The sequence below is a fragment of the Lynx rufus genome, unplaced genomic scaffold (assembly GCF_022079265.1).
Source record: "Lynx rufus isolate CCGP_SWC_20201006 ecotype Redwood Valley unplaced genomic scaffold, mLynRuf1.p SCAF_13, whole genome shotgun sequence".
Taxonomy (NCBI): Eukaryota; Metazoa; Chordata; class Mammalia; order Carnivora; family Felidae; genus Lynx; species Lynx rufus.
In genome coordinates, this window is record NW_025814827.1 from 58,085,173 (window position 1) to 58,100,732 (window position 15,560).

General features: G+C 35.7%; 1 protein-coding gene across 1 annotated transcript in view; it reads left to right on the forward strand.

The window, feature by feature from the left end:
- Positions 1–15,560, forward strand: part of MIPOL1 (mirror-image polydactyly 1) — a 239,146-nt gene that overhangs the window by 12,155 nt on the left and 211,431 nt on the right. Inside the window, exon 5 of the mRNA XM_047074696.1 lies at positions 9,659–9,788. Within this exon, the coding sequence (XP_046930652.1) occupies positions 9,659–9,788 (130 nt within the window). The remainder of the gene's footprint in view (positions 1–9,658; positions 9,789–15,560) is intronic.

Here is a 15,560-nt window from a genome sequence, read left to right on the forward strand (position 1 = left end):
TTTTACATTTAATAAAAAGAAAGAAGCATGCGTATTTGCTTTATTCATTCCATCATAATTTGCATTAGAGCTGTGGGTGTTTAATGAGCAAATTCCAACTAAAATGCTATATTGATTTTCTAGTGAACTTTGTAATAGTCATCTACCTTGGAAAAGCTCAGTGTTTACAATTAAGTTTTCTTTACTAAAAATGTTTGAGAGTTGCATATTGATCCTTTAAAAGTACTGAATTCTAGAAAGAATCAGGTTTTTCATAATCAAATTTCACATATAACCTAATGTTTAAAAATTAATTTTAGAAAAACTTAGCATTTACAAAATGTGTAATCAGATTTGTGTGTGTGTGTGTGTGTGTGTGTGTGTTTTATGGCACTTTCAAACTTAACCTTAGAATATTCAAAAGGCAATCTGTTTTAAATATGCACATTATTTATATCTTTAGAGTTGATAGCATTATAGAGGGAAAGAAAAATGTTTTCTCTTGATCAACACAGGACCAAATAAGTGCTCAGTGTAAAACATTTAAGCATAGAGGTAACTGTACTTATACTTACTATTAAAGTCCTTGACATTGCTAGTCTTACCTTTTTCATTATTTTTGTACATAAAGTAGAACACAGCTTACATTAAATGTCACTTTATAAGGATCTCATCACATTTTACAGAAATAATAGGAAGCCTATTGACATTTAAAGTTTAGTAATTAGTATTTTAACCTTTTGATATGTCAGAATATTTCAGGGTATGACACACATGTTTATCTGTACTTAGATCACTATGTAGCATCATTTTGTCCATCCTATCTGACCTGCAAATTAGAAGTGTTTAAAAATTTCTTTTGGGGGCGCCTGGGTGGCGCAGTCGGTTAAGCGTCCGACTTCAGCCAGGTCACGATCTCGCGGTCTGTGAGTTCGAGCCCCGCGTCAGGCTCTGGGCTGATGGCTCGGAGCCTGGAGCCTGTTTCCGATTCTGTGTCTCCCTCTCTCTCTGCCCCTCCCCCGTTCATGCTCTGTCTCTCTCTGTCCCAAAAATAAATAAAAAACGTTGAAAAAAAATTTTTAAAAAAAATAAAAAAAAAAATTATAAAAAAAAAATTTCTTTTGTCATTGAAGTATAGTTGACATACATTATAACATTAGTTTCAGGTGAACAACATAGTGATTCACCACCTCTACATATTATGTTATGTTCACCACAAGTATAACTACCATCTATCACCATACAACAGTTACATACCATTGACTACATCCTCTATGATGTACCTTCATTCTTATGATTTATTCATTCCATAACAGGAAGCCTCTGTCTCCCACTCCCCTTCATTCATTTTGCCTATCCCATTTTCTCCTCCTCTGGCAACCACCAATTTTTTCTCTATATTAATGTTCTGTTTTTGGTTGGTTGGTTGGTTGGTTGGTTTTTTAAATTTTGTTTTGTTTTTAGATTCTACATGTAAGTGAAATCATATGACATTTGTTTTTCTGACTTATTTCACTTAGCCTAATACCCTCTAGGTCAATCCATGTTGTTGCAAATGGCAAAATTTCATTCTTTTCGTGGATGAATAATATTCCATCGTGTATGTATACCACATCTTTGTATCCATTCATCTATCAGTGGACACTTGGGTTGCTTCCACATCTTGGCTCTTTGTAAATAATGCTGCTGTAAACAGGAGTGAAATATTAAGAAAGTGTTTTAATGTAAATGTTTAAAAATATCTTAGACTGTTGTAATATTTTATACAGACTATTACGTCATTATAGTGTGCAGTATACAATATAGTATGGATTCTAAACAATTTTTCTTTCAGTCTCATAACTTTTGAATGCCACCAAAAATATATACATATACGTATATATTTGTGTGTGTGTATACACACACACACACACATACACACACGTATATACATACATTATATAATTGGTCCAAATTAATTAAAATCATATTTTAAATATGTCTAGAAATGGAGCCACATTGTGAGTCTATGGATTGAAGGTGGTAATGGTAGGGATAGCATGGAACCAGTGTTTATTGAGTATCTACTTTATTTGGCCAAGAGCTTTCATATATTGTCTCACTTAATATTTCCCTAACAACCATAATGGTGGCATCATGTCCATTTTATGCACCTGTATTGTGACTAAAATAATGTAAGAAATATACAAAAATAGGTTGCTTAACGTTAGTGTGTTAACACATTGGATCTGAATCAAAGCCCATATTCTTCCTAGTATACCATGTTGCTTTCTGTAGGCTGTTGTGAGTATCCTTCCTGGAAGGAAATTATATACAATTACAAGGGGGAAGTAAAAACTCATTATTGTATACTACATTATGGGCAGAAGTTTTTTTCATCCCTTTTTGATTCTGATACAGGGTAGCAGAATAGTATACTACATAGAAATCCACATAGCACTCATGATATTACCTTTAAAAGGAAAAAAAAAAACTATGAAAATTGTGCTGAAAAGTACTGGTTCTTCCAAAAGCTATGTTCATAACAAGAATTTATTTTTTATTTTATTTTATTTTATTTTATTTTATTTTATTTTATTTTATTTTATTTTATTTTATTTTATTTTTTTAGTTTACATCCAAGTTAGCATATATTGCAACAATGGTTTCAGGGGTAGGTTCCTTAATGCCCCTTACCCATTTAGCCCATCCCCCCTCCCACAACCCCTCTCGAAACCTTCTGTTTGTTCTCCATATTTAAGAGTCTCTTGTGTTTTGTCTTCCTCCCTGTTTTTGTATTATTTTTGCTTCCCTTCCCTTGTGTTTATCTGTTGTGTCTTAAAGTCCTCATGTGAGTGAAGTTATATGATATTTTTCTTGTTCTGACAGTAATTTCACTTAGCATACTACCCTGTAGTTCCATCCATGTAGTTGCAAATGGCAAGATACACACACACACACACACACACACACACACCCCACATCTTCTTTATCCATTCATCCATTGATGGATATTTGGGCTCTTTCCATACTTTGGCTATTGTTGATAGTGCTGCTATAAACATTGGGGTGCATGTGTCCCTTCAAAACAGCACACCTGTATCCCTTGGATAAATACCTAGTAGTGCAATTGCTGGGTTGTAGGATAGTTCTATTTTTAATTTTTTTGAGGAACCTCCATACTGTTTTCCAGAGTGGCTGCACCACTTTGCATTCCCACCAGCAGTGCAAAAGAGATCCTCTTTCTCCGTCCGCATCCTTGCCAACATCTGTTGTTGCCTGAGTTGTTAATGTTAGCCATTCTGACAGGTGTGAGGTGGTATCTCTTTGTGGTTTTGACTTGTATTTCCCTGATGATGAATGATGTTGAGCATTTTTTCATGGGTCTGTTACCATCTGGATGTCTTCTTTGGAGAAGCATCTATTCATGTCTTTTGCCCATTTCTTCACTGGATATTTGTCATAACAAGAATTTATTGACCTTATCTGTCAATTAACAGCATTTGATTCTATGCAAGTGGATATCCAGTTGTTCTACCACAATTTGTGATGTAGTTTGTTCATCTGCTGATAGAAATTTGTGTTGTTTCTAGTTTGGGGCTATTATAAATAAAGATGCCATGAATATTATGTGTAAGTCTTTGTATGGACACAGGCTTTAATTTCTCTTGGATTAGTACCTGTGAGTGGAATAGCTGAGTCTTATGGCAGGTGTATGTTTAACTTTTTAAGAAACCAACAAACTGTGATTGCACTGTCCTACATTCCCACCAGCAGTGAATGAGGATTCCAGTTGCTCTCTCCTCTTCCCAGTATCTTTAATCATACTTTCATTTCTGCCTTTGTAATAGGTATGCGGTGGTTATCTCATAGTTTTAATTTGTGTTTCTCTAATGACTATAAAAGTCTTCAGCAACTTTTTTTGTTCTTATTTATCATCAGTATGTCTGCTTTCACACAGTTTCTAAGTCGTTTGTACATTTTTTAAATTGGATTTTTTCCTTATTATTGAGGTTTGAGAGTTTTAAAAATTATTTCTGGATGCAAGTCTTTTATCAGATATATGCTTTGCAATTATTTTCTTCCATCTGTGACTTGTCTTTTAATTTTCTCATCAGTGTCTTTTGAAGAGCAGAGATTTTTAATTGAATTAGATTGAAGTCCAATTTATCAGTTTTTAAGAATAGATTATGTTTTGGTATTATAGTTAAGAAAGCTTTACCTACCTAAACTCACAGAAGTTTTTTTTCCAGAACGTTTATAGTTTTAGGTTTTACATTCATCTTGTGGAATGAAAGGTTGTTTTACCTTTAAAAAAATTAATAAAAATTACTAAAATAACAAACTAAAAAAAGAAAAACAATATAATCATCTTAAGGCCACACTCTACCTTCTTATTTCAACTCCTGTATTCTAAATAAGTGTTATTTTTGCAGCTTATTTAGTGTCAGATTTACTTCATTTTTGTGCCTTTTATTGGTGATTTCATTGTTTCAAACAGCCCCTAAGCATAGTCCTGAAATACAGTGTAGTGTTCCCTGAATATAAGAAGGCTGTGATAATATGTGTGTGTTAGATAAGTTTTGTTCAGGCAAGAGTTACAGTGCTGTTGACCATTAATTCAGTGTTATTAAATCAACGTATATGTTGAACAAGGTATCTTTAAACACACATAAAACGGGGTTATGTACCAGTTGGTTGACAAAAATATTGGTCAGTTTTAGTTAATTTTTTATCATTATGAGTCCTAATTTTGGTCCTTGTTCGCATGCCTTGGTAATGATAAATTTCACCATTTTGGAAGCTATTTTGTATTCTTATAAAATATTTTTGAGCCTTGTTCTGACATATTACTTACATTTTCCGGAAGCACATCTCTCCTTTTGGGTCATGTTTTAAAGATAGACTAGATGTTACCAGAGCAGAATTTAGTCTGTAGTTCATTAATCCCCACTACTGAAGCAAGACCCTTCTGAGTACTCTATCCAGTACCTCATGAATCTTGAGGTTTTCCAGTCTGGCCGGTGGGAACAACAAGCCCTGTTCTGGCTTTATGTAGCCTAGGGCACTATTGCCTCTAATCTTCTCAGGTTGTTCTTTCCCCTGCAGGGGGTGGTTTACTCACACATGTGCACCCAGTACTCAACTGACTTTCTGAGGAAGACCTTCTGCAGTTCTCCAAAATTTTCTTTCTTTGCAGCTGTTTTTTTCTCTAATAGGCTCTCCTGTGAATTCCAGCTGCTTTGGTTTCCCCACACTCTATCTCTGCCTCTCAAATTGTGGAGTCAGCTGGGCTCCTCCTAGATTCTTCCCTTCCTGTACTATCTTCTGGAAATAGTTTCAGTGTATTAAGCTGGGCCAATCATAGGGCTCAACTCATTCTCCCCCACCCCCGCCTCAGGTTACTGTTTGTTTGTTTTTTTCCTTATAGCCTTGAAAGCTGTCACGCCATATATTGTCCACTTTAAAAAGCTGTTTTAAGTGGAAGCACAAGTGTCTGTTGCTTAAAATTTAATCTTAACATATACTCCCAGAAATTTTATCATACATGCTAACTTTTTTCTACTCTTAATAGTTTTCTTTAAATCAGTTCAGTTTTTTAACTAGATAAATATATTATTTAAAAAAATTATTTAAGGGGTGCCTTGGTGGCTCGGTTGGTTGAGCGTCCGACTTTGGCTCAGGTCATGATCTCGCGGTCATGAGTTCGAGCCCCATGTCGGGCTCTGTGCTGACAGCTTGGAGCCTGGAGCCTGCTTCAGATTCTGTGTCTCCCTCTACTCTGCCCCTCTCCCACTCCTGCTCTGTCTCTCTCTCTCTGTCAAAAAGAAATAAACATTTAAAAAAATTTTATTTTAAATAAAAAAAATTATTTAAGTTTATTTGTTTATTTTGAGAGAGAAAGCATGAGCAGGGTAGGAGAAGAGAGAGAATCCTAAGTAGGTCCCACACTGTCAGTGCAGAGCTCGACACAGGCCTTGAACTCATGAACCGTGAGACCATGACTTGAGCTGAAATCAAGAGACTTGGATGCTTGACCAACTGAGCCACCCAGGCACCCTGATAAATATATTATTTTTAATGTAATCTTTCTTATTTAGTTTTAACATCTAAACATAAAAGCTCACCAGTAACTCCACAGTTTTATGAATCTCAGAAAGTATGAACAAACTGTATAACCAGCACCCAGATCAAGAAATCAAGTATTACCAGTATTCCAGAAGTGTTCCTCATCTTCCCTTTCAGTACTACCTCCAAAAGGTAATCATTTATTTTTGAGAGAGAGAGGAAGACAGAGTGTGAGCAGGGGAGGGGCAGAGAGAGGGAGACACAGAATCCGAAGTAGTCTCCAGGCTCTGAGCTGTTAGCACAGAGCCTGACATGGGGCTCGAATTCAGGGACCGTGAGATCATGACCCAGGCCCAAGTTGGATGCTTAACCGACTGAGCCACCCAGGTGCCCTCCAAAAGGTAATCATTAGCCTAAGTTTAATAACTAGGTCATTCTTTTGTGTTTTTGAACTTTAAATGAAATAATAGAAAGTTACTTTTCTTTTTTTTAAATTTTTGTTTCATTTATTCAATTTTTGAAAGACAAAGGGAGACCGAGCACGAGCAGAGGTGGGGCAAGAGAGGGAGACATAGGATCCGAAGCAGGCTCCAGACTCTGAGCTGTCAGCACAGAGCCTGATGTGGGGCTCGAACTCACAGACCGAGAGATCATTACCTGAGCTGAAGTCGGACACTTAACCTACTGAGCCACCCAGGTGCCCCAGAAAGTTACTTTTCTATGGCATCTGGCTCAACAGTGTGTTTGGGTAACTTAGAGAAATTCAAAATTTAATTAGACGTGAAATTAAATGCCACTAGGAGAAATTATAGGCCTAATGTGCCAGCTCTGTTTTTGTAATATACATTAAAATGATACATAACTTAAAAACATGTTTCACAACCTGTATTTTATATAATATTGTCCTAGAGGGAAATGGTGGTAGGTGAGGCTGGGAAGATAAGCCAGAATTATACTCTGGTTTTCCTTGAATGCCAGGCTGAGAACTTCTTTGCTTTGAAACCTGTGTAGCAGTAGTGAGAAGAGTAACCTGTTTATCATAAGGTTTTAAGATCATACTACTGATAGATTGAGAGATGGCTTTAGTGAGGTCCCCTGTTCTATTTTTCTGTTCTCTAAAATTTATTCAGTACATGCTTTAATTCTTTGGTTCTATTATTTTACCCTTTTTGTTAATGAATTGAATCCATTTTCTTTTTAATTTTATTAAGAACGCCGTAGTTCAGGATTTCATTATTTCCTATCTGGACTGTTACACATAATGTAAGATTGGGTCAGGGGACACATGCGATCCAAACTGCAACTTTCCACTGACCCCTGCATCTTCCTTTGTATGCTTATTAGTAGGAGTTTCCTTCTAAAGTACAGATCTGGAGCCCTGGATGGTTCATTCAGTTGAATGTCCAACTCTTGATTTGAACTCAGGTCATGGTCCCAGGGTCTTGGGATCAGCCCTGCCTTAGGTTCCATGCTGAGCGTGGAGCCTGCTTAGGATTCTCTCTCTCCACCCCCCTTCCCCACCCCATGCCCTCTTTCTCTCATTAATCAATAAATCATGCACAGATATGATCAAATTGTTCCCATTCTAGAGATCCTTTAGTGTAATATCTAAACTCTAGGATGGCACATATATTTACTTCTAGGCAGCTTAAACTTTCAGGGAATGGACCTTTTACATGGGTTATTCGTGTGAATTCTTGCTTCGACTATTCCTGTAGTCTCCTAACTGGTCTCTGCGTCTACACTTGCCCATGTCCAGACTATTTCTCACCTAGAAACCAGAACTCCACTACATAAATGTGATGCTTTTATTTCCCTGGTCAGAACACTCCAGTGGCTACCATCACAGTTTAGATGATATTTAAAATCCTTGCAATGGATTACAAGGCCCAGTGTGATCTTTCAGAACTCTCACTGTCTCTCACTGTGTTCCGGGTACATTGTCCTTGATGCCGTTACTGTAGTACTTTCAGGGCCTTTGTATTACTTTTTCTTCTGCTTAGTCTGCTTTCAAATATATACATATATAGCTTCTCTTCCTTTATTTACATGTGCTGAAATGTCATTTATTTGAAAGGCTCTTTTCTGGCCACCCTTTCTAAATTAGTTTATTCTTTTCCCATCTGCCAAATCACTCTTTTTCTCTCTCACACACCCTTATTTTCCTTCAAAGCCTATACTACTATCTGTTTCTCTCTCTAAATCTATTTATTTTGGGGCCTTTTTTCTCTCTACTGTCTGTCTGTCTGTAATAGAATGTATACATCTCCAGAATGGTAATAACTCTTAGACCATTATAGTCATATTACTTAAAATTGAATGGATGACTGTCACAGGAATTTGATAATATTTGATGAAAGATTAAATGAATGTGAGTGAGTGAATGAATGGATGGATGAATGTATTTCTCTTCCCATAGGGTCACCTTCTTGGACATAGTTTTGACTTTAGCTTTGCCATTATATGTTCCATTTTATATTCTATTATGGAAAAGGTATAGGTGACTTATTCTCAGGGTTTGTTTCTTTTCTACCACTTATAATTTAAATAATACAAAAATAACTCTTGATTATGCATTAATCTATGACAAATGTTAGCAAAAACCAAATGCTTTGTGAACTAAAAGAATATTTCAAACATCTTTTCTAAGTTTATTTTGTGATTTGACAGTGTAAATAAAATTTTGATTAGTGACCTAGGTATTTAAGCCCCTTTTTGTCTAACATTGCAGTGATATTTTAAAAGTTAAATAAGATTTCAGGTAGAAATTATGCTTGAGAAATGACAATTTCAGGTAACATCAAAGATTCCTATATAGTGCTGCACAAATCTAGATGATGCTATTTGTATTATAATCTATATAAATGGTGCTCCCTGGAGATATGCAGTGCTAAAGAGCACAGCTCTGCCCCTGTTTGCTTTTCCTTGGTCCTATTTTCTTTGCTTTTCTTCCACTGTGCTACTGAGATAAGTATTATCCTGAGTTTGTTGATTATCATTTCCATGCTTGTTTTAATATTTTTACTAATTGTGTTTGTCCATAAATAATAGAGTTGTTTTGCCTTGCACCTTGCAATTTTTGCCACAATTTTATTTTTGAAATGTGTCTCTATGTCCATAGCTAATTGATTTTAAATGTTGTATCATATTCCATTTTAGTAATTTATTTATCCCTGCTCCTGTTATTGGACATTTGGGTTATTTCTAAGTTTTTGGTATAACATAATGCTACAATAAGCATTTTAATACATGTTTTCTTGTGCTCATGTGCAAGAATTTCTCTAGGCTGCATACCAAAGAGAAGAGTTCCAGGTTATAGGCTAGGCAAATCTTAAACTGTAATAAATATTGCCAAATTGCTCTTCAGATGGCTGTAGAAATATGTACACCTGTCTGCAGTATACATGTGAGTTACCTTTATTTCACAAGCTCCCAGTATTTGTTATTGTTTGACCTCTTGTTTCTACAGGTAGGAAATATATCTCAATTTTACAGTAGCTTTTAAAAATAGTGGTTTTTCAAGTGATTAATTGACTTAATTAGTAAAATAAAATTAATTTTGCTTTTTACTTTTGCTAAAAGTGGCATTTTTTATTTTCTCTAATTAATTATGGATTATATATTTTGGTAGCTCTGGTTGAAGAAGTGTATTTTGCACAGAGGGAACGTGATGAAGCTATTATGTCTCGACTGCAGTTAGCCAATGAGGAGAGAGATGAAGCAATTGCACGAGTGAAGCATATGGAAATGTCTCTAAAAGTGTATGTATACATTTGAAACTATTTGTGACTTTTGGAGCATTTATAAAATGCATGCATTTTGTGGTAGTACATATTCAGAAAGTTACTGATTCTTATATGGTACACTAGTAAATTCCATATCCCCACAGTCTTTCTGAAACTTTTGACATGCTGTGTAGTAGTTTGCATGTCAGGAATAATAGTCACCAAAAAAAAAGAGAGAAGAAGAATGTACTCTGTACAATTACTTTCTTTACTTTCATAGTCTATTGTTGATATCCTTACTGGATCTTCTTTTTTTTTTTTTTTCCACGTTTATTTATTTTTGGGACAGAGAGAGACAGAGCATGAACGGGGGAGGGGCAGAGAGAGAGGGAGACACAGAATCGGAAACAGGCTCCAGGCTCTGAGCCATCAGCCCAGAGCCCGACGCGGGGCTCGAACTCACGGACCGTGAGATCGTGACCTGGCTGAAGTCGGACGCTTAACCGACTGCGCCACCCAGGCGCCCCCTTACTGGATCTTCATTTGTGATGCCTCTTCCCTCTCTTATTATCGCTTTCTTGATTTATTTCAAATGTGTGGGTTTTTTCACTGCTCTCTGCTTAATATGCTCATTCCTATTCTTGACTACTTTTGACTTTATTAGGTGTGTCATAAACTTTAATGACACCTGAAATAAGGTGGAGCCTGAGAATTTACACTTTTTTCCAGTATTTATTTATTTATTTTTATGAGAGAGAGAGAGAGAGACAGAAAGAGGGAGAGAGAGAGAGACAGAGAAGCCCAAGCAGGCTCCGCCTTGTCAGGAAAGAGCCCTTTTGCAGGGCTCAAACTCATAAATCTTGATGTGAGATCATGACCTGAGCTGAAATCAAGAGTTGGATGCTTAACCCATTGAGCCACCCAGGTGCTCCTGAGAATCTACACTTTTAACAAGCACCAGGTGACTCTGACATAGGTAAATAATGGACCACACTTAGATAAACAATGTTCTAGAAATAAGTAATTCTCCAATTTTAATGTGACTTCAGTCACTTGGGAAATCTTGTTAAAATGCTCATTCTCATTCAGTAAGTCTGGAGTGGAACTTAAGATTCTGTTTTTCTTCAAGCTCCCTGATAATATAAATGATGCTACTTTAAAGAGTCAGAAGTAGGTAAAGGCCCTAGAGTATCTAGAAATATGTTACTTGTAAGATAGGTACAATGTAGTAATGTAATATTTTATGATGATCCATCAATATACTTATTGAGTGTTTGCTCTGCCCAACACTGTGCTAGACTCCGTGGAGGATTACAGTAAAGTACTAATTAAAACATTGTTCATTAGGGAGACAAAAAGTCATTAAATAATTAACATGACAGTGTTCAAGTTGTGATTAGGTAATGTGGTTTGTTTTTTGTTCAGATTAATCGCTTCATTTTTTTTTTTAAGACTGATAGACACTCCTCAAAAGACATTAAACTCATTGAATAATAGACATAAAGAAACCAAAAAAAAAAAAATCATCTGAATTCCCCACTGCCTACTCCCAGATAACTATTTTTATTAATAGAGAAACATCATCCCAAACATTTCTCTTTACTTACATAGTTAAACACTATCATCTACAAGAATGAGTGGTTGGTAGTTAAATGGATGTATACGTAGTATTAATTTGATAAAAATCAAATCATTCTTTACATTACTATTTTATTTGAGAGGCAATATAATGTAGAGGTTAACAGCACAGATTCCAGATCCAGGCATTTGTGTTTGAATCATGGCTTTTTTACTTCCTAGCTGTACAGCAGTGGACAAACTACTCAGAGTCTCTGGACTCAGTTTTTTTGTCAACAAATGGGTAAATATTGCCTATTTTGTATAAGTTCTTATAAGAACTAAATGATTTAGTAAATATTGAAAAGTACCTGACTCATAGCTCGTGCTATGTGTTACTTGAATTTAGGAGTAATAATCAATTGAAGTGAAACTAAAGAAAATTTTGAACTTCATGCAAAGTTTTCTTTTTTTTTATTTTTTTTTAAAACGTTTATTTATTTTTGAGAGAGAGAGACAGACAGAGCCTGAGCGGGAGAGAGGCAGAGAGAGAGGGAGACACAGAATCTGAAACAGGCTCCAGGCTCCAAGCTCCAAGCTGTCAGCACAGAGCCTGATATGGGGCTTGAACTTATGAACTGAGAGATTATGACCTGAGCCGAAGTCAGTTGCTTAACCAACTGAGCCACCCAGGTGCCCCAAAGTTTTCTTATAATAAGATATATTAATTCCCCAAAGATCCTTCGGAATGTAAGAAAAGAGACTGAAAAACATTAAGGTATTGGAAGCATCAATTCTTCTTTTCACTTTTTTGAAACATGCAGTGATTAAACAATATCCTTTGACTTTCAGCTATGAAATAAGTTTTAAACTCTTTTTTACTTTGTCTTTATAAATTCTAGTTTTAAAATATTTATGAAAGCTGCATTAGATTCGGTAGCCAAATTTCCTTTTATTTAATTTTGATTTTATATTTAAAAGTATTGAATAATCATTACTACAACTTTTGTGATACATGATGTTTTTACACCTGATTTCTTTATTTTGGGGGATCCCTTGGTAACTGAATTTCACTGTCAGTTTTTTGAGGAAGGGCTAATAAGTACTTTATTCTTAGATTCAGTATGCTTCAGACTGGCTTTGTGTTACCCTTATATTCAAATTGGTTCTGAATAAAATTATTGGGTTAATTTTTTTTTTTTTTTTACTCTATGCAATGTACAAAAGTCCATCTTGTGACACTAGTTTGTCTAAAAAGAAGTCAGGTCACAGGTGTTTTTTCCTCACTTATTTTTGGCTTGTGTTTTTGTTTTGTTTGTTGTTTTTTCCTGCCTGGATACCTAAAGGATTCTTTGCTCTTGAAGTAGAACTTAATCATGATGTTTGTGTTGATTGTTCTTTAATAACATTTTGGAGACCCACAGCATGCCTCTCTAGGAACTATTTGTTTCATCTTTTAGTTCATGGAAATTTTAGATTTGTGAATTTTGTATTCTATTTGTTAGGTTGTTTTAGAGACTATAGTTATTCTTGTAATGGGGCATTTTTGTCTTTATGTATTATCTGTTCAATAATTATTTGTATCCCTCTTTTTTTCTCTGTATTCACTGTGATAATCTCACAATTTTTCTTTATATTAGTAGTTCCAATTGTCACTATTCCTATCCCTGTGTTTTATAGTTCATTTATTAAATTTTTACTTATTTGTTTGTTTGGTTATGGTTCTCAGTACGTTTCCTTAAGTTTTCAACTTCCCTTTTCATTCACTTTATGTTTTGGCATTTTCTCCATGAACTTTATTTTATCGAATTCATGTTCTTATATTCTTTTAAAATACCAACCATTGGAGGTTCCTGGTGGCTCTTTTGGTTAAGCATCCCACTCTTGATTTTGGCTCAGGTCTTGATCTCATGGTCATGGGATCAAGCCTTACGTCAGACCCTGCTGAGCCTGGAGCCTGCTTGAGATTTTTGTCTCCCTCTCCCTCTGCCCCTCCCCACCTATCAAAATAAACATTTAAAAATAAGTAAATAAATAATAAAATACCAACCATTGGCAGGAAGATTTTCTTTCTCTTGGTTTATGTTATTTTTTATATTATGATCTTTTAAAATTTCATTTATTCGTTTTGAGAGAGAGTATGATTGGGGGTGGGGCAGAGAGAGAGAGAGGGAGGGAAAGAATCCCAAGCAGGCTCCACACTCTCTGTGTAGAGGTCGATCTCATGAACCGTGAGATCATGACATGAGCAGAGATCAAGAGTTAGACACTAAGCCACCTGAGTTACCCTGGTGCCTGTTATGATCCTTTTTTTCTTATGGATTTGTAGTGTATATTTATAATTGCCATGTCATTTCTCTTCATCTTGCTCATGTATAAATTGTCAAGAACTTTTCTTTGTTCTGATATAGTGCAAGTGAATTTTCCTTCATAAACATTTCACATTGTTTGAAATCTATTTGTCTTCTTCTTAGAGCTACAGTTTCTTGGCAAGGTACTGCTTTTTGGCCACCTGTCTATATAGCCCTCTGGCAACGTGGTAGGCGGAATAGAGATTGGGAAGATCTCCCTGGGGATGTATACCCTTTTATTGGAGGTTCTGTCCTCTGCTTATGGGATTTTGTTTGGTGTGTTGCAGTATACCAAGGGTTCATTCTGCCTGGTTTTGTGTAAATCCTGATTCCATGGAGTATTACTTTGAAGCTTTTATTTGTTCTACCAGTGTAGTAGAAAGTGGCAGCCCTTGTGCTTCTTGCTTCCTTTGTAAAGATTCTTCAGTAACACAGGCTTCTATTCAGGAAGGATTTTACTTTTCTCTGGGCTGTCTAATCAACTCATTGGTCTCTTAGGTTATTTCCAAGTTGTGTATTAGTGGAAGTCTCAGGATTTGGTGAGCTCACTCCTTTTCTCCATACCTGTTTTTATGTGTAAAAGGAAAAGTTAGGTGAACTTGACCAAAATCATCATTTCTCTACCCTGCTTTAAAAAATTACTTTGTGATAGTCCCTGGGTGGTTCTGTCTGTTAAGCATCTGGCTCTTGATTTCAGCTCAGGTCATGATCTCATGGTTCATGAGATTGAGCCACACGATGGGCTCTGCACTGACAGCATGGAGCCTGCTTGGGATTCTCTCTCTTTCTGTCTCTAAAAATAAATAAACTTTAAAATAAAATCTTAAAAAATTACTATGTGATGTCCTACTTTCTTTACTGTTTGATTAATTTTTTTTTCTGTTCATGTGGTTATATGATGGGATAAACAGATGTCTGTTTAGATTTTACTACACTAACTTTACTGATCTTCTTTTTTATCTTATCCCAACAGACCTCTTATTTTAGAGTACTTTTTTAAAAATTTTTTCTCAATGTTTATTTATTTTTGAGAGACACAGAAAGACAGTGTGCAAGTGGGAGAGGGGCTGAGAGAGGGAGATAGAATCCGAAGCAGGCTCCAGGCTCGGAGCTGTCAGCACAGAGGCTGATATGGGGCTTGAACTCCAAAACCATTTGATCGTGACCTGAGCTGAAGTTGGATGCTTAACCAACTGAGCCACCCAGGTGCCTCTAGAATACTTTTTAGATTTATAGAAAAGTTGCAAAGATAGTACAGGGAGTTTCCATTAACCATCATCCAGTTTCCTTTATTGTTAACAGCTTACATTATTATGGTACATATGTCACAGGGGAGAAAGCAACATTGTTACATAATTACTAACTAAACTCCACACTTTATTTAGATTTTACTAATTTTTCTCATGTCCTTTTTATGTTCCAAGTTCCCATCCAAGATCCCATATACATTTAGTTGGTATGACTCCTTTGCCTACTCTAATCACATTTCCTCAGACTTCCCTTGTTTTGTTTTTAATGATTTGACAGTTTTCAGGACTATTGTTCAGGCATTTTACAGAATGTTACTCAGTTTGGGTTTTTTGAATTTTTTCTCATGATTAGACTAAAGTATTGTCTTTTGGGGGGACAAAGAGTACAAGACTGAAGTGCCATTCTCATTATATTATTTCAAAATTATGCTATCAACATGACTTAACACCAGTTATGTTAATCTTGATCACCTAGTGTAGGTAGTGTTTGCCATGTTTCTCCACTGTAAAGTTACTTACCAACATTCTTCTTTCATATTCTTTGAAGCAGATTACTGAAGTGTGGCCCATACTCAGGTGGTTATAAGAGATGTGGGCTGAGAGGTTAATTGAGCTCTACTTTCTTTAGGGATACTATCTACATAAATTAT